The sequence below is a fragment of the Zonotrichia leucophrys genome, chromosome 4A (genome assembly GCF_028769735.1).
Source record: "Zonotrichia leucophrys gambelii isolate GWCS_2022_RI chromosome 4A, RI_Zleu_2.0, whole genome shotgun sequence".
NCBI classification, from domain to species: domain Eukaryota; kingdom Metazoa; phylum Chordata; class Aves; order Passeriformes; family Passerellidae; genus Zonotrichia; species Zonotrichia leucophrys.
The window spans coordinates 2,006,865-2,025,682 of NC_088174.1; the positions used below are offsets into that span (position 1 = coordinate 2,006,865).

Below are 18,818 nucleotides of genomic sequence, written 5' to 3' on the forward strand. Positions count from 1 at the left end.
CAGTGTTTGCACTGGGAACAGCAGCACCATGGCAGCCCTGCAGGAGCAGGGGGGACTGACATTGGCCTGATGGAACCACATGGGCTGGAAGGTGATGAAGATGTGGGGGTTTCACCACTGCTCCCAGGGAATGTGGATGGGAAACACTCATGGCTCTCCAGCTGGGATTCTGGGTTTCCTTTTCAGCAGAAAGAACATTTCTTCACAGAAAGAACATTTTGGTTCAGCCTCAGAGAGTTGATAGTTCCCAGTAACCTTCCTTTGGGCATTTGGGAGGTTCCTACAGATGTTGACCTCTGCCACCATTCCCAGATGGAGGGATTGGAGCACAGACTGGAGAGGCAGAATTGCCACCATCACCTCCTCCACATCCAGCAGCACCCCCAGCCTGTCACCTCTCCCAGAGCTGAGGGAGGGTCAGTCTCCCTTAGGGGAAATCAAAGGCAGATGGGAGGGTAATTCAAAATTGGATTCCCCTTTTACTCCCTGATCCCACTGCTCTTTGCTGACAGTCCCAGAACTGCTGGGATGTGCCTTGTCCTGTTGGGTAAAGAATTAAGATTCTTCTTCATTCAAAACCACAGAGTCCTGAAATGGTTTGGGTTGGAAGGGACCTTAAATCCCATCCAGTCCCTCCTGTCCTTGGCAGGGACAGCTCCCACCATCCCAGGCTGCTCCCAGCCCTGTCCAGCCTGGCCTGGGACACTCTCAGGGATCCAGGGGCAGCCACAGCTGCTCTGGGTAACCTGGTCAAACATCTTTACTGAGGAGCATGAGTTTGAGTTCAGGTCCTCAATAAATGTAAAGCCATGACTTTCATCAAAAACAGGGAATCAGAGAATAGGCTGTTACATTATTCATGTGAGGTTCCAAATTGGCTTTTTCATCATGGCATAGGAAAATATTGAGTTTTGAAGTGAAATACAATGCAGAACAGCGAAGAGTGGTGGCCTCTGCACGCATCTGGAAACCTGGATCACAATCAAAAGTGAAATAATTCAGCTCTCTCTGTGAGAGTTCAAAGGCAGCCTCAGAAAAAACCCAACCTCAGCTTATCTGGTGAGCTTTCTAACCATCAGAGAAGGTACAGAGTGTCTCCAGATTCAGCACAAACCCCCTCGTATCTTTTCCAAATGACCGCTTACTGATGGTGAGTGTTCTGCATTACTGGCCAGGGAGAAGAAAAACGTCCTTAGGAACAGTCTCCACAATCATCCCCCACAACAGCACAGACATGCAGAGTTCCACCCATCAGCCCTGGAAAATGTGCAGCTTCCCCTGACCTGCTGGAGGGATGGAAGTGTCTGTGTGATGAGATGCAGAGGCTCCGTCCTGAAACCCTTTTGGATAAGAGGGAAAATGTAAAAAATGTATCTTCTAAAGAAGAGAGGATTGGTGTGACAGCTCCTGAATGAATTGGATCCCAGGGTTTACAGTCTATCAGCTCAGCTCTCTGCTTCATATTTGGTGTTTTTCCATCTGTAGGAAAAAGCATTATCATTTAGGATGAACTTTGTCCACTTCATGACAGATAGAATTATTGCACCAGCTACAGATGAAGGGAGACGAGAAGTGGCCTTGGTGCATCATTTTCCATGCTCCTGTTTATTCCAAAATCTTCAATAATGGGCTAAAATCTGACAGAGCAGAAAACCACCAGCTGTTGTGAGCTGCTTTTCCAGTTGCACAGCTGCTTAGAGAAGAGAATCTGTCTGATTAAACGGAAGGGATTTCAGAGAGAGCAGCAAAATGTAAGAACTGAACAGGTTTAAGTAAGCAATGACTCTGAAACATTAATAAGCCCAACATTGTAAGCACAAAACAAGGGGAGGAAATATTGGGCTAAGCCAGTGAAAGCTCTTGGGGAGAAGTGGCAGGAATTCAAAGCACAGAGCTGTAGCTGGGCTTTAAAATGCTTTAGGTAAATAAGGTCAAAAGACTAAGTAGACACTCTTCTTTTGTTATAAACTGTGCTTGGAGTTCAAATATTTGGAAATAAATTTTAAACTAGCCTGCAAAAGTATGTTTCTAAGGCAAAGGAAGAAGAATTGCAGAAGGTTTTGCTTGCTAAGTGAAATGAGAACAAAGGCATGAATGGAAAGGGGCAAGGAGGGCAGAGCCAGTGAGAAATTATCAAAGGAAGAGTCTTGCTTTGTCTCCATTAGTGATGGATTGGATCATCTGCTCCAGCCCATTGTCCCTGCTTTGGAGCTTTTAAAGTGAAGCTGGAGATCTTTTTTAACTTTAATTCCGTGGTTTTCCTGTGTGAGCCCCAGAGGAGACAGGCACAGCTCAGCAGAGCTCTGGGAACCCACGAACATGAAATATTAGCAAGAATTTCATTGTGCTCTGCTGCCTCAGGGCTGTGTGCAGGCTCTGCTAACACAGCACTGGGATTCTGACCCCAAATCTGCTTTGCCAGTGGGCAGAGGGAAATCCAGCAGTAACAATCAGCTGGCAGCGCCCCAGCTTGCCTTGGAAAACAATTAGACAAGATTGTTTTCTGGTACAGAGCAAGTTTCTTTTTGATGTCTCAGAAAATGATTCCTTCTTCATTTGTACACCTGACACAAATCCTGGGAGCAGCCAGGTACCCTGGGTACAAATATTTCTGTCTGAGCAGTTCCCTGAAATCAGGACCTGGATTTTCTGGTTTCCAGGTGTAAATGTGGATCTAAACAACAAAGGAGTTTTAAAGGATTGCAGAAGCAAGATGTGAGTTCAGATGTAAATATTCCAGCATCCCTATGCAAATGGAGACAATTCCTTTGTTTCTCCTCGGGGATTCTACCCCAGGGATGCTGAAGTGGGAGCCAGCTCTCTGTGACCTGTGGGCAGAGGAGCTCAGAGGAAGGGATCTGGCCAAGAACACAGAAATAACCATTGACAAATCTCTCCAGTGGCTCCAAGCCTGTCTGGGGGCACTGTGAGCTGCCAGCCTGCCACTGGGACTTTGCTCAGCACCCAACACACGTGAGATTGAAGAGACTTTGCCCAACTTTCAATTACAATCCTGTGCAACACAACTCTCTGTGCTGTGTGCATACCTTGAGGGAGGTGTAAGCTCTGAGAGTTGGGAATTCATTACAAAGGACACAGGGTTGGAGTTCCTCTCAAGTACTTGCTCAGCTGTGTAACCTTGGGGCAAATCACTCAACTGCTTTGTGCCCAAGTAAACCCAGCTGTAAAACCATCTTGAAAACCAGATGGTGCACAAAGATTTAAAATGCTCAGGAGAATGATGAGGGATGAGAAAAAAAAAATTGAAAGAAGGAATTCTACAGTTCACTGCTGTTGGTATTGATTCCAGCAGAGTTAATCTGGACTAAATCAATAGAACTGAGAGGAGAATTTTCTTTGATATCCAAAAATCACCCCACACTCTCAAACCTTTGTTTTCCCCTCTTGACTTTGTGTCAGTACTTTCTCTCTAGAGGGTTAATTTTAAACCTTCAGCAGAATTCATGCTTTCCCCTGGCAGCCTGAAGTTTCTAATTCAGGATCAGGTTCTACATGACTAAACTTTGATCTTGTACAGGATTATTTTTAGGCACTTAATTCTATAGCATTCTTTTCTCCCTGCTTTTTGTGCTGCCCTTCAGCCTTGCCTCTGGGGCACAGTGAGGTGTCCTGGGGCTCAACTGCTGCACCCCAAATAAAAATACTGAGCTTTACTGCCTTCTCTAGATGCTTAGTCCTGGCTTAAAACCAGCATTTGTACTCCTGGTCAATGAACAAAGGAAATACTGAAGTTTCTGTAGCAGAATAAATGTTTGCCACATGTTAGTACCTAAGAGAAGACTTAAATGTTTCAATCTTTTTTGGCTTTAGCCAAAATATAGATTTTTTTCCCCCCACAGGAATGTGGGAATATTTATTTTCATAAGGAGTATTTCCTTACATAAGGAATATTTCCAAAGCAGGGTATCTTAGGTTGTAAGAAGGGAAAACAATAAATTTTAGTGTAAATAAGGAATATTTAAATATGTGACACATTGAGAAGCCATTTTATTCACTACTCAGGAAGACCTTGCATGTTTTTATTAATCACTAATGAAACTAAAATATTGACAGGTTTGAATTTTGGTGACATTTCTTCCCAAATTAGAAAGGATTTGAGCTGAAGGAATTGCAAACAAATCAATGTCAGCAAAATGTCTTCAGCAAATTTAGCCCTTGTTATGCAGTACTGGAGTGGCAAAATTGTTAATTGCTATTCAAAATGGGTGATCATTTTTCCAACACAAAAATACTTCCATTTCTATGTGTCTTGCAAACTGTTCTATTTCTTGTTATTGAAACTTTAGACTCAATATTTGAGCCATTGAATCTCTAGATTCAATATTTGAGTTATTGAATTTCACATTCAATATTTGAGCAGTGCTATTATTAATTTAAAATATTGACATTCCATGCCATAAATACCAGAGTGCCTGGGATGATTAATGACACTGCTCAAACACCAAATTTTTAATTAAGCACAAGCCAAAGTAAAAATTCCCTGATATAATTTGAGTCCCTTTTTGGATGATCCAACTTTTCCCCTCCTAATCCCACTTGAAACTGAATTTAAAACCAGGTGCAGAGCATTTGTGGGAATGAAAAACTCTTAAATGAATCAGAGCACAAGACATTCTCTGATGAGCAGCTGTGGAAAACAATAAATAAAACAGAAAGTGAGCTGGAGATAAGGCAAATCCAGGTGATAAAATCATGGCTAGAACTGTCTAATATAGGGAAATGAAAAATACAAAGTACATTTTAAAGCCCTGAGCTATACAAATACTCATCAGACTCCATTTGCATTTTTGCTGCTCCTAATGAGGAAAAGGTTGATTTAGCTCAGTCTTGCCAGATGAAGCTGCAGCTGGGAGTGTTTTTCCATATCCATCAAACTCGGGTTTCCCTCCAGTGTCCCTGAGTATAAATCACTGAGCTTGACTTCATTTCATGCTCCTTGAATTGCTCATCTGCTCTCTTTGAAGGAGAGGTTGGAGCAGCAGGAATTTTTCATGCTCCAAGCCTGTTGCTGCCCACCTCAGTGAGAGCAGAGTGCTGGCAGCTCCCTGGGCTGGTTTTGGTTCCATCAATCAGTTCCTGGGATGCTGCCCCAAATCCTTGGACGTGCTGAGGCACAACCAGAGGCTGCCCCTGGGGTTTGTCCTGACAGCTGGGATGCTCTGGGAGCTGCTCAGGGACAGAGTTCAACAACAAACACTCAAACAACAAAATAATGAATTCCCAAAGCCAAACATTTCAGGCATCATAAAGCCTTTTCTTCTTAAAAAACCCCAGGATAACCTAATGGTGTAAATATGTTTTGTGTGAAGGCTTTGTTTTGAACTTGAAGTCTAACTAGTTTGGGGAAAAGAAAAATTAAAAGTTTTAGGTGACCTCCTTGCTCTTGAGTGAAGCCCATTTTCTGGCAGGTTTTAAACCACTCTGATCTATTTTTCCCTTTTGCCATGTAAGAAACCTTCCTAAAAATGAGAAATGCCATGGAGAAGCTACTGGACATTGTGACATTGGAAATACAGAATGCTGCTCCAAATTTTCACTTTCAGAAGCAGACACTGTGCTTTTAAACAAAAATAATCTGAAAAAATAGTGATTTTTTAAAAAAATCTCCATTTAAAGAGACAAACATAAGGCTTAAGTTTGCATATGAACAAATTTCTTCCCATTGCTCAGAACTCTTTCAATTAATATTTTTCATTATTTATGCTCTTCATTTAAATGAATTAATTCATTTATTTTCCACTCTTGCACTGAAGCAGATCTGGTCCATTTTTCTTGCTCAGTAGAGCTCCCATCACTCTCCTCATGCCCTGCTGAAGTTCACTGCCTGTGTTTGGGAACACAGCCATCCCCAAGAGAAGTCACATCTCTTAAAAGTAGGATTTCATTATTCTCATTAACAAAACCCACTTTTTAACACCAAGATATTTGACTGCATCCTTTTCCAAAAAGAAATAAAAAGATAGAATGAATTTGGGACGATTTCTTTTTTTAAACCACGGTTTGGAAATCCTTGCTTCAGAGAGCAAACTCTGTGAGTTCCTTTGCTGAATGAGCAGGGGCTTTTTGAGGATGATGTGAAAACCAAACGAAGGGTTTCTCACAGGACTGAGAGTCTCTCACAGGACTGAGGGTCTCTCACAGGACCTGAGGGTCTCTCACAGGACTGAGGGTCTCTCACAGGACTGAGGGACTCTCACAGGACTGAGGGTCTCTCACAGGACCTGAGGGTCTCTCACAGGACTGAGGGTCTCTCACAGGACTGAGGGACTCTCACAGGACTGAGAGTCTCTCTCAGGACTGAGGGACTCTCACAGGACCTGAGGTCTCTCACAGGAACTGAGGCTCTCTCACAGGTGCCTTGAGGGTCTCAACAGGACCTGAGGGTCTCTACAGGACTGAGAGTCTCTCACAGGACTGGTGAGTCTCTCACAGGACTGAGGGTCTCTCACAGGACTGAGGGACTCTCACAGGACCTGAGGGTCTCTCACAGGACTGAGGGTCTCTCACAGGACTGAGAGTCTCTCACAGGACTGAGGGTCTCTCACAGGACTGAGGGTCTCTCACAGGACTGAGGGTCTCTCACAGGACCTGAGGGTCTCTCACAGGACTGAGAGTCTCTCACAGGACTGGGAGTCTCTCACAGGACTGAGGGTCTCTCACAGGACTGAGGGACTCTCACAGGACTGAGGGTCTCTCACAGGACTGAGGGACTCTCACAGGACTGAGGGACTCTCACAGGACCTGAGGGTCTCTCACAGGACTGAGGGTCTCTCTCAGGACTGAGGGTCTCTTACAGGACCTGAGGGTCTCTCACAGGACTGAGGGTCTCTCACAGGACTGAGGGTCTCTCACAGGACCTGAGGGTCTCTCACAGGACTGAGGGTCTCTCACAGGACTGAGAGTCTCTCACAGGACCTGAGGGTCTCTCACAGGACTGAGGGTCTCTCACACATCCTGATGGCTGAACTGATGCCCCTTTTCCCAGCTTGCTGCCCTTTTAGGCAGGGCTCCAGAACACAATCCCTGAGCAGGAACATCAAAGCGTGGTGGCAGATTTGCCTTTGGAAGTCAGAGCCTGCTTCAAACGCCTCTTCAAGTCCTGCATGTTGGGCGACTTGGGCCTCACCAGGTGGAGACCTCTCCTCTTCTCCCCGTTGCAGCTGGAGCTGCTCCTGCTGAGCTCCTGGCACAGCTGCTGGAAGGCCTCGAGCACGCCCTCGCAGCTCTCCCGCGCCGACACCTCGCAGTAGGTGCCGCCCAGCTCGCTGGCCAGCTGCAGCCCCTCCTTGGAGGACACCTGCCTGGCCCTCAGCAGGTCGCCCTTGTTGGCCATGAGCAGCAGGGGGATGTTGGCGTTGGGGTGGATCCTGCGGATGTGCTGGTGCAGCGGGCGCAGCAGGCGGAAGCTCTCGTAGTCCGTGATGGAGAACACGAAGACGAAGCCGTCGGCCCAGTAGATGGAGCGGTTTATCTGCTCCTGGCAGCAGATGCTGTCCGTGTCATCCTGCAAAACAGCAACGTGGCACGTGCACATCAGGGAGCAGCCCCACACAGAGCTGATTAGCAGACTTTTTCGAGACTTCTGAGTACCAGGGAATCTGAGATTGAGCACGGACTGTTTTCCCAGAACCTCACTGGAGGTACAGGGAAATTCTGTGTTGATTGACATGGATGTTCCAAACTCACTGGTACCAGAAATTCTGGTGTTGATTGAGCATGGGACTGTTTCCAGACTTTGAGTACAGAAATCGTGTGGATTGAGCATGGGACTGTTTTTCCAGAAACCTCTCTGGAGGTACCAGGGAAATTCCTGGTGTTGGTAGCACTGTGCTGGCTTGTCCAGCCTGGAGAAATGGAGGGGGACAGAATATAAGAAAATAAAGATAGTGGAGAAAGTAATCTTATCCCTAAGGAGTTGCCCAAGCCATCCCACTCTTTTGCCACAGAGATGGGCTCACTCAACAATAGCTGCTCGTAAGTAGCTCCCTTGGGTTTTGGGATGGCAAACTTAAATTCATTTTGCTTGGTTTTTCTTGCTAGACCATGATGCAAAAGGTACAAGGGTTGATCTTTGCTGTTATAGCTCAGTTTTTGCATTATTATTTCATCTTTCCCTTACAGTACGTACTCTCTATCACACCAATGGTGTCTTTACTATTGCCTATACTGGGACTGGTGAATGCTTTAGTTGAGTATTGAGTGGGCCAATTATCAAAGATCAGGAGCAGGCCTGACTTTAACAGGCCACAGCTGTGACCAGTGAGGAGAAGAAGAGTGCTACAGAAGAGTGGGGTGGGGTTGAGAAGGGAACTGCAGTCAGTGGCTGCTTTGTGAAACAGAAAGAGTCAGTGCTTTGAGGAGCTGCCCACAAGAAACACCAAGAAGGTGTGAAACTTTGGTGATAAGAAGATAACAGTATGGAACCCCTGTGATAAGATGACAACAGAGAAAAGGAGATTCTGGGAGGAATCTGGTTGTCACTGTTGAACCAGAAATGACACAAATTCACTCATAGGTTGGTTTGTGGGAGAAGTGTGTTTAATACAAAAAATCCTCTCTTTTATAGATAGCAAATCAAGTAGAATGTGTCAAATCTAACTAACAAAAATATCTGTCTCACAAACAGTCCTTGAGAAGAGCAGAAAAACCGAGTAGGAAAACACCACCTGCAGGTTGTTTATACTAACAAGTTATCATCATTCCTACAACTCCCTAAACAGTCTCACTAGTTCACTGTGAGAAAACAAAACTCATTTTCTCACACTGATCAGGCTGTTGCATCCACACCTGGTCACTGTAGCCAAGTGTGGGCCAGGCTCTGCTCCCAGGGACAGGACAAGAGGAAACAGCTCAAGCTGCACCAGGGGAGGTTTAGGGTGGATATCAGGGGCAGTTTCTCCATGGAAAGGGTGGTCAGGCATTGGCAGGGGCTGCCCAGGGAGGTTTGGAGTCCCCATCCCTGGAGGTGGCACTCAGTGCAAGGTGGGGATCAGTCATGGCTTGGACTCATTCCTCCTTTTCCAACCTCAGTGATTCCATGATTCTCTCATCCCATACTGCAGGAAAGCAGTAATGTGGAGTGGAGAGGGGTCAGAGCAAAGTGTTTGAAGAGAAAAGCCAAAATAATGCTTTGGAAAGTTAGTTCTGAATTCTCTTGTACCCAACCAGTCAGAAACTCACACTGTTATTGTGGATAAAACTGTGACAGGCACAGTAAGAGCACTAAAAGTCCATCAGGTTTGTCACAGCATAAGTGAACATTTGTCCCCCCAGGTGACTTTTTGGGCTTTTCCCAGTTCTTTATTCAATGTCTCCATGGACAGAGGCTCTCACTAACTCTGTTTGGTGAAGCCTGCCAGGTTTTCCTGCCTTGCAGGTCTCCAGATAGTCAAAGTTCTTTTGAAAAAAAGCAATTTGTTATCAAGAACCAATGACTGGAACTGAAAATCAGCTAAAGTCTCATTGTAATTTGTGGAGCAGTGATGGGTTTATACCATTTTTTTCTGGTCCCACATTTCTTGAGTCCATCACCCCTCCTATTTAGAGCCCCAACAACCACCAGCACTGGGACTCCAAAGCTGAGTGCAGCACTGTGGGCTTGAGAAGAGATCAGCTCACTTGTCAGGATGATGCCATTTCCAGCTAATCCTCTCCTCTTTGTCACCCTGCTGGGACAGGGATAGCCCAGCCAGAGAGGGAGATCCCTGCTGCAGCCTGTCACTCCTGGCAATGTTACATTTCTGCAATGTTGTAATTTTTTAAATATCCTTTATCCTATAATTTTTAATATCCTTTATTTATTTTATATTTTATATAACAAGCATATTCTGTGTACAGCTCTTCATGAAGCTGGTAGAAATCGTGTATTTTAAGGGGAGTTCAAGATCACAAATACAGAGCTCAATTTTTTTTATTGTTGCTAAATTCTATCCAAGAAATCTTCATCAACTTCAGTAAGACTGATAGAAAACACATTCCATTATCTATAATTTATAGAATGCATATCTGCCATTCAGATTAATTCTAACAGAATTTAGTGCTCAGCACTCTCCCCAAACAGGGCACTTTTATTTAGACCTAAACATGAATGATAAAGCCTAACTTCAGATGGCAGAGGTAGCAAAGAATGAGTAACACTGATCAGTTTTCTCCTGGTAGATCAGACAGTAAAAAACTACTGACAAACTCTTCTGTGAGGAGGAGGAAGCAGAATTTCTGAAGGGTCAGAGAGTAAATTAGGCTCAAAGCTTTCCCCAGGAGAGCTCTGCCAGCCAAGTGCCCTCTGTAAATATTTCATTTTTGCCCTCAGAGACACTGGCTCATCACACCTTGAGGTTCTTTGTCTTTGCCAGCTCCCAGCTAAACCCTGTGAGCAGTGACATTGGTTATCAGCTGCTCCTATCACTCCTCCCCAAACCCCAGAGCAGAATGATGCAGAGGGATCCTCCCACAGCCTTGGTGGGAGGGTTAAGGAGTGAACTCCAGCCAGGCTGGGGCAGCCTGTGGGAAGAAGGGCAATTTGCACTGTTGGGGCCTGGGCTGTAGCCAGCCTGGGGATAATTAGCCACTCTCCATGTCCTGGAAGCCTTTTCACCAGCAAAACCCTTTCATGGCAAAAAAAACCCCCAACAAAACTAATTGCAGTGGCAAGCTTTGAAAATGGGTTTGGAGAAGGTGCACATTCAGAGAGCCCTAAGAGCAGAAATTCTCCCTCACTGCAGCTAGGCCCACCCAGCAGTGAGATGGATGGATGGATAATCCCAAGTGGAATGCTTTATTCAGGAAATCAAAGGTTAATGGGCCACTTTTTAAATGGAAATCTCTGCTCCAGAATGAATTTTGAAACACACAGGCTTTTGCAGTGTATAGGCCAAGCAGCAATGAATCACCCAACAAAACCACTCATCTGCTTCTGTTTCTCTCTTACAATTTCACATTTCTGGGGGCTTAAATCCTCAGGGTTTCCACATGATTTCCTCCTGGAACACTGCACTCAGCCTGCAGAGTGGAGGAAACTGTTTTTCTTAGGGATTTTAATAAAAAATCCAACCTTTTCTAAATCTTAACTTGTTCTGTCACAGTCCCTCCAATTATTGCAGATTTATTATTTGAAGCAAACAGACACAGGGGGAGATAAGGGTGTCTGTGGGAGATCTTGGAACAGCACAGACCTTGGACTGGGACAAAGAAAATGAAACTCATTCCTAACTAATTTAAATAATTTCTAACTAAGCAATATCAGCTGTAGGCTTGGCTAAATTTTGTGCAGCTCTGGAGTTACTGAACTGTAGGACACAGCTTTAATTTAAACAGGAAAATAGCATCTCTGTGGTCTGAAAACAGGAGTTCAATTATTCCATGGCACAGAAGAGAGAGGGGATTCCCTTTGTTCAGTGTTTATCAGGCAATGCCAGTGGTGCCCAATCCCCCCCAGCTCCTCTCTGCAGGGCAAGCTGGCCAGGCCTTTGTGCTGACAAATCCCACTTGAATATTTGGAGAGCTTCCACTGCAGCTTTTGTTTGCTTCTGAGTGTGCAGAGCAGATGAGGGCTCCTGCCCTCTGCTCTGTGCACCCTGCACAGCAGAGAGTGGGATTGCATCAAAGCTTCCCCTTCTACCCACTTCCAGGCAGAGGAGCTGGAAATGGAACTTTGGAAATTGGAGCTTTGCTTATTCCCTTGTGGGAATTCAGGGTGGAAGAGTGCTGTGGCACAGAGATGCACAGGTGGCTCTGGGCAGGTAAAACAAAGGTGCAGAACTGTCCAGGGCAGCCTGGCACACGAGGAGAGAGGGTGGTGTTCCCATCCCAAAATATTGGCCAAATCTAAGTCTAGTCTGAGGTTAAGGGCACACCTAGAAGTTTAAGCTTGGTGCTGCAATGAGAATACCTGATTTAATAATGGAATCTCTGCTGTTCTGTAGGAACTCATGAGATTTCCACCATTCATGTAACCACAAATGTCACTACATTTCCTGTTGCTTTGACACTATTTTCATCCTCTTGTTCTGTATATGAAGCAGAACTTCAAGGAGAGACAGCTTGGAAAAATATTCCTAGAAAGAGGTTCCTGGTAGAATTTTAAATCTAGAATATAATAGAATCATCAAATCATTGAGATTGGAAAAGGTCTTTAATATCACAATAGAATTATAGAATCATTAAGATTGGAAAAGGTCATTAATATCACAATAGAATTATAGAATCCTTAAGATTGGAAAAGGTCTTTAATATCATTGAGTCTAACTGTCTAGAACACTGATAGAAAAAGGAGTGTGATAATTGCTAACACCTTAAAAAAAGAATTAATTACATTTAAAACCAGGGTAAGGAAAGCAGGGCAAAGCACCATAGCTGGAAATGGCAGCTGCTGTGAAGCCTGGCCCCTTGGAAAGAAACACTTCTCTAAATCTGAGAGACTTTGGGTGGGGAGGAAGAGACTCTGGGCAGGTGAGTTTCCTGCCATGCAGGGGCAGAAACCACTTGACAGAAGATAAAACAATCAGGTGTTGGCAGGAGGGAAGCAGATTGTGATTTTACTGCTGTTTAGTAGTGTGTTGGAAATAAAATTGGTTTAATTTTGGCTTACTCCTGAAGGAGCCTGATTTAACACCTTCAAGAGCTCATTTTGGTGGAGTTTAAGGTACCTTGATGAGTCTTGGGTTTGAGCCCAGGTATTTTCCTGCTGCTAAGCAGAGTTAATTAGAGATGGAAGTGCTGGCAATAAACATGAGACAGAAGTGTGTGGAAAAGCACAGAGCAGTTGTTTTACCTCCAATGAGACAAAGGGAGTGTCCTGCACCTGCAGAGAGATCTGCTCCCCATCTATGGTGAACTTCCTGGAATACAAAGCACCTGGGGGAGAAGGAAGATGTCAGTCAGGGACTGTACCAGGAACCAAAATGACAAAGGAAAGGTAAAATGGGACTGTTGAAATCCAGAGCTTTGAGGTTTAGGATGTGGAGCTGCCTGTAGGAAAGGGCCTGGCCTGGAGTGTTGCTGTGGTTGTTTGCTCAGCAGTGGGGCTGTGTTTGCTGTGTGGGGACACGTCCTGAAGGCACAGCCAGCCTGGGGGTGGGAAGGGACACTCAGGATTGTGCCCACACACACAAAGTGGGCACATAAACCCCACTCAGGTTTCCAGCCCATACTGTCAACTTTATATAGAAGTGCAGTTCACTTTTATGTCACAGATGAAGACATCCAGGTGGGGTTGGTGAAAGGAGTGAGTGTTTCCTGCTGCATTTTTCTGAATGCCTTTAAAAAAGGGAAGTGCTCCAGTTCTGGACACAGAATGAGGGATGGTATACAAATCCCCCAGGTGCTCTTTGGGGTTTGTGTGAGTTAGAGCTTGGTTGAAATCCCCAAAGACTGAACACTTTAAACCTGACTGGAGGACACATATTCACAGCCAAGTGCCAGTTCTACCCAGCTAGGCCTGATCTAGCTCTGATCTAACCAACCCTATCCTGGGCTTGAACTTTGTTACTGCAGCTGAGGTAAATGACAACAAAAATTTAAGTCTTGGTCTTGTGAACTCTCTGTGGTTCAGAGGTGGCTGTCATCATCATTTTCCTTTAGAACTTAGCCCCAGTCACGTGGGGCTGTGAGGAAATGCTAATCCACAGCTGCTGTGTACAGCCCTTCTGTCCTGCCCCAGCACCATTGTCACTGCTGCCTCCAGAACAATGTCAGACGTGGAGAAATCCACCCACTGCAGAGCAAGGAATTCACATGAACAGGGAGCCCACTAGTGACAGTAATGCCCTCACTTCTGAAAATCAGCTTTGTTTCAAAGAAACAAGTGATTTTATTCCAGTGGAAAAGAGCCTGAGCTCACAGAGCATTTTCAGCACAAGGCAATTCAGCACTGAATCCCACATTATCATATTATGGTTTAATACTGTGAGGGGAATCCAGCCCTGGTGGATTTGGTTTGTGTTTAAAAGCAGCCCTGATTTAAAGCTGTAAAGGTGGTTTATGAGAAGACACTGCACCCCCGAGACCAGACAGCCCCATGCTCCCATTGCATGATGCCCTGCAGAACAAAGAGCAGGAGCTGCCAGGCAGTGCCCCTGCTCTGCCCAGGGATGCCTGGCACAAGGACAGGCAGGGCTGAGTGATCCCAAGGGCACTCACTGCCACCTGTTCCTTATTGCTGGAACATTCACCTCTCCTGCAGCATGGCCACGGGCCTGGGAGCTTAATGGGAAAAGCATGTGGCTCCCAGCACTGCTCTGGCAGCCATCACTGCACAGCTCCCAGCTCTCACTTGATGTACAGCCTCCCAGAGAAGAGGTGACACAAGAAAAGGAGCAAAAGTGCAGCCAAGCATCAGGGTTAACCAGGGTCAGGGAGGGGGGGCTGGGAGGAGGAGCTTCCAGAGTGCATTTCCTCAGATCAAAGGTGCCTTGTGCTGCTCCCTCCTCATCCTGAGCTCAGCAAGCATCTCCAAAGTGAAGCATTTTCTGAATTCTGCCCACTTTCACCCCAAAACTGTGAGGTGGCCAATATATGGGGTGTGCAGTAGGGGTGAGCATGGGGGGTACAGTATTTTCCTGGAACAGTTCACATGAACACACCCTCTGGATTAAACAAGGAATGAATGGTTGCTTTGCTTGTCTTGTGGAAAGAAGGTTTCAATTTCAAGGTTTCCCTGGTTTTAATAGCCCCTGAAATAAAGGGAATGCACAGAAAAGGTTCTGAACTGCATTTACACTCCTCAGAATTCCTCTGCCTTCCCTGGGGTTGCAGGGGGAGCAGCATTGGGTTTCCATGGTTTAGTTGATGTGTAGGCTGTTCCTTGAGCCTGTGTTTCACTATGGGTATGTCCCCAAGCAAACCTTTTACTCTGATCCCTTTCCATCAACTTGGAGGAAAAAAAAACCAGCTGAAAGGATCATAAATAATGAGCCTTTGATTTATTGCTTTCATAGCTCAAGGCTATTAACTGAAAATATGCACCTTATGGACATCCAACACCACTTGGCTTCCCTGTAACGTGCACCAGTCACAAAGCAGACAGGATTTCTTTCCCACTCCCTGCAGGGCTGCTGGGCAGAGCAGAACTCACCAGTGTTGGCTTCGTAGTCCCCAATAAATCTCTTAGTGAGGAAGCGCACGACCAGGGCTGCAAAACAACGACAGAAAGGTGGGTGCTTGGTGAGAGAGAGCCCTGAGCACCCTGCACAGCTCCCGGGGCATCCCCTGCAGGAGGGAGGCTCACAGGGAGCCAGCTTCACCTCTGCATTGCTCACATGCTGCTCTGCCACAGCTGCTCTCCACTCTCAGCTCTCACAGACAAAGATCTGGGGCCAGCCTGGGATACCCAGCACAGAGTTTGTCACAGCTTGTGTTGGAAATGAGCCCTGGGATTCAGGAGGTTGTTTCCCTGTGACTGCAGGTAAAACAATCTGTCCTTTGCTCTGAAATAATTTAGAAGAGTAACAAGGCAGCAGACTGCAGCTAATCCAGATTGAAGCATTTTCTGTCATGCAAGAAGCGAGGCTGATGGATGGAATGGATCTTTCCAGCCTTAAAACCTCTCACAAAACCCATTAGTGATATCTAATCACACCCAGCAAACAAACTCCATGTGCTCTGCACCCTTGGGTCATGCTGGAGCACCCTGGGTCTTCTTACCTTAAACTGAGCTGCTTTCTTAAACTCTGATAAGAACATTTTCCTTTTTCTGCATAAAACATTTAAATCCCATCATGGCAACAGTAATTTATACTCCCATGGAGCTTGGATCTCAGTAGATTCCTTGTAACTTGCAACACCAGTTAATTAAGAATTAAATAAAATGTCTTATTCTGCAAGCAACATTATTTTACAATAGATTTTATTTCAAGCAATGCTTTTTCTCACAGTGATACTGGGTCATCCTTCAACATCCTTAAATGAAATTGCCTGTGCAGCTGTCTTCAAGAAACTATTTAAAAATAATATGAAGATGTGGCTCATATTATTTTCAAGGCCAAAACAAACATTTTGCTGAATCCCATGGAACCACAAACGTAATAAATCAATCTGCTTTTCATAATTCCTGAAATCATGGACCAGATATTCAACAATGCTCTCTTTACCGTCTTTTCTTCCCATCTCCTTTGGAGAATAATAAAGACACATCTTGTACACTGTGATTTGTCTGCAGAGCATAAAACACTTACAGAAAGGAGGATAAAATACACTTTTTGGGGTGTGGAAATCTAGCTACAGTTAAATAATTTGCACAAGAGCAGCTAGAAGCATTTGTGAGTACAAAACTCGCTGCTGGCTCATGTTGGCTTCTAACACATCTACAGCAAATCACAAAAATTCTCCTATGCCTTTTCTTAAAAAAAAAAAAAAAAGAAAAAAGGAAAGAAAAGAAAACAAAGCAAATTGAAATAGTTAAACTAAATTTGGCTAGTTTGGGTGTGTCTGGCAGGGAAGGAAAAGGAAAGCGGGGCACACACCTGTCCTTACCTGTCTTGCCCACGCCGCTGCCGCCCAGCACCACCAGCTTGATGATTTTGTTGGGCGCGCAGTCCAGCGCGGGGTACTCCGGGATGGGCAGCAGCAGGAAGTTGGTGGAGTACTGAGACATCGTGTGCTCAGGGATGAGGAGCATGCCAGAAGGGATGGCTGCTCGGCCCGGGCTGCAGGAAAGCAGGAGCGCGGCTCCGCAGCGCCCGTCCTCGCCCGGCTCTGCCGGCAGCCAGCAGCGCTCTCATCCCACTGCAGGCGATCTCCCGAGGAATGCGAGAGCGCCCGGCCTCCCTCAGCCAATGCCTCTGCTCAGACAGCGACTTCGCAGAGCCGAGGGGAACTTTTTGATCGGCCCCCGTGAAAGCTGACTCCGGCAGCCCGCAGCCAATGGCGAGGGCAGCGGGACATTCCTGCCCCGGCCCCGAGCGGGCCGCGCCTGCCGCCCCTCACGGCTCTCCCCTCACAGCCCTCCCTTCACAGCTCTCCCCTCACGGTTCTCCCATCACAGCCGTCCCCTCACGGCTCTCCCCTCACCCTGCAGCCCCTTACAGCCCTCCCCTCACGGCTCTCCCCTCACAGCCCTCCCTTCACGGCTCTCCCCTCACAGCCGTCCTCTCACGGCTCTTCCCTCACGGCTCTTCCCTCATGGCTCTCCCATCACAGCCGTCCCCACAGCCGCCCCCTCACGGCTCTCCCCTCACAGTCCTCCCCTCACAGCCGTCCCCTCATGGCTCTCCCATCACGGCTCTCCCATCACGGCCCTCCCCGGGCCTGCTCCGTGCTCTGCCTCTGGCCGGCTGCTAAAACCCAGATTTTGGAGCTTTGCAGCCGTCACGGGAGCGCTCGGAGCGCGGTGCGGTCACGGCCGTGCTCAGCTTTAATTCGGCTGTGAATAATCCGGTTCTGCCTGTCCGAGTCCTTCGCCCTTTCCGCGGCCCCAGCCCCGCGCTCTGTTGTTCTCCCTGGGCCCTTCATTGTGTGCTGCCCATGGGACCCCGCTCTCCAGGACAATAAACATTTCCACCCCCCCTCAGAGCTTTGGGGCAGTTGTGGGATATTCCAAAATCCCAGCTGACATGCCGTGAATCCCCCGGGATACATTTGATCTGCTGCTTTGTGAGTCCTGAAGGGCGGCAGGAACGTGGGGCAGCGTTGGGGTGGGACCCTGCAGGCTCTGCAAAGGGAATTTGGGGCTGCTGACAGAATGGGGCTGGGCGGCTTCCAGAGGGAAGAATGAGGAGAGAATGGCTTGTCTAGGAAAACTGAGTGGGGTTTTAGGGCAGCTGGCAGGGTCTGTGGGATGACAGCCTGGAACTGAACACTGCCGACAATCAGCTCTCTGGGATAGCAGAGAGGGAAGAACGCTGGGGAGGGAGTGACCCAGATAAAGCAGAACTGCATATAATACAAAACAGATGTAAATTAAACTTAAAAAAATAATGTAGTTGGAGCATTCGTCTTTGAAAGGCTTCTCAGAAGGGAGCAGAGGCGAGGCTGGGACATGGACTCTGTCAGGCTGTGTGGGAGACGTGGATGGGAATGGAGAGCGAGATAAACTCGCAGAGCTCATGGAGACCTGGGGATGCAGATTCTCTGCAGGCAGGAGATGGGCTGGGCTCACTCTGGAGAGGCTGCAGCCACCAAAAAGCCTCTCTGTGCCCAGCAGCTCTCATGGGGCTCTCATGGGGACCCACAGCACACACCTGAGCCCTCCCAGCAGGCTCCGAAGCCAGCCTGGGCTCCCAGGGAATGGGAAATCAGGGCAGGGCTCTGGATCACTGCCCCTTCCCAAAGATCCCAGCTTTCACACCAGCACCTCACAGGATGTGAACTGCCCTGAGGAAAATCCAGCTCTGGGGCACAGCAGTGTGGTGAAATCAGCACAAGAATGCCAAGATTTATGGACATGTCCCTTTTCCAAGGTTCTGTTTCCCCTCTGAAACCTCGTTGTGCAGCAGTATTTGTTCAGTGATGCTCTGCAAGCTCCCAGCGTTGCTCCTTTGACCATCCTGGCAGCTGATGAAGAGGAGGAAGAAAGGTGTGGAGGCTGATGCAGCTCATGAAACTGAGAGGGAAATGCTGGATCCTCTGTCTTTTGGGACATGGCTCCTGTGGGAATGGTTTGCAAATCTTCCAGCGTCAATTTGCTTCCAGATTTTTGCAAAACCCCAAACACTGATAAAAAAAAATCTTTTCCAGGAAATTTATTTACCGGCGTGCTTTAATCTCACACAAGTTTTGTAAGAGGCAAAATGAGAGGAGAAATAGGAAAAAAGCTCAAAATCTTGTGGTCAATTAATAGGGCAGCGCTTTGAAATGTGCTATTG

The 18,818-nt window shown here is 46.7% G+C and overlaps 1 protein-coding gene across 4 annotated transcripts; it reads right to left on the minus strand.

The window, feature by feature from the left end:
* Positions 1-4,028: 4,028 nt before the first annotated feature.
* On the minus strand, positions 4,029-17,020 carry LOC135447870 (ras-like protein family member 11A-like). Of its 4 annotated transcripts, XR_010440338.1 has the most exons (6): positions 16,489-17,017; positions 15,092-15,148; positions 12,791-12,873; positions 6,937-7,525; positions 6,841-6,878; positions 6,713-6,762 (listed from the first exon to the last, which is right to left on the minus strand). XR_010440338.1 is itself a non-coding variant. In XM_064713040.1 (4 exons), exons 1-4 carry the CDS (start codon positions 16,631-16,633, stop codon positions 7,058-7,060), a joined length of 753 nt encoding a protein of 250 aa, XP_064569110.1. In that variant the 5' UTR covers positions 16,634-17,017; the 3' UTR covers positions 6,646-7,057. The 4 variants fall into 4 exon arrangements, 1 of the variants encoding a protein (XP_064569110.1); XR_010440339.1 differs by lacking the exon at positions 6,841-6,878 and having other exon boundaries at positions 4,029-6,762; positions 6,899-7,525; positions 16,489-17,020; XR_010440337.1 differs by having other exon boundaries at positions 6,663-6,762; positions 6,841-7,525.
* Positions 17,021-18,818: the final 1,798 nt, after the last annotated feature.

What these genes read in the sequence shown, in the direction of transcription:
- LOC135447870 (XM_064713040.1), bottom strand. Translation starts at nt 16,633, where the DNA reads ATGCTCCTCATCCCTGAGCACACGATGTCTCAGTACTCCACCAACTTC. An exon ending in GGACTACGAAGCCAACACTG is followed by an intron (nt 12,874 to 15,091) that starts GTGAGTTCTGCT and finishes CTTCTCCCCCAG; the next exon opens with GTGCTTTGTATTCCAGGAAG. An exon ending in CTCCCTTTGTCTCATTGGAG is followed by an intron (nt 7,526 to 12,790) that starts GTAAAACAACTG and finishes GCTGTTTTGCAG; the next exon opens with GATGACACGGACAGCATCTG.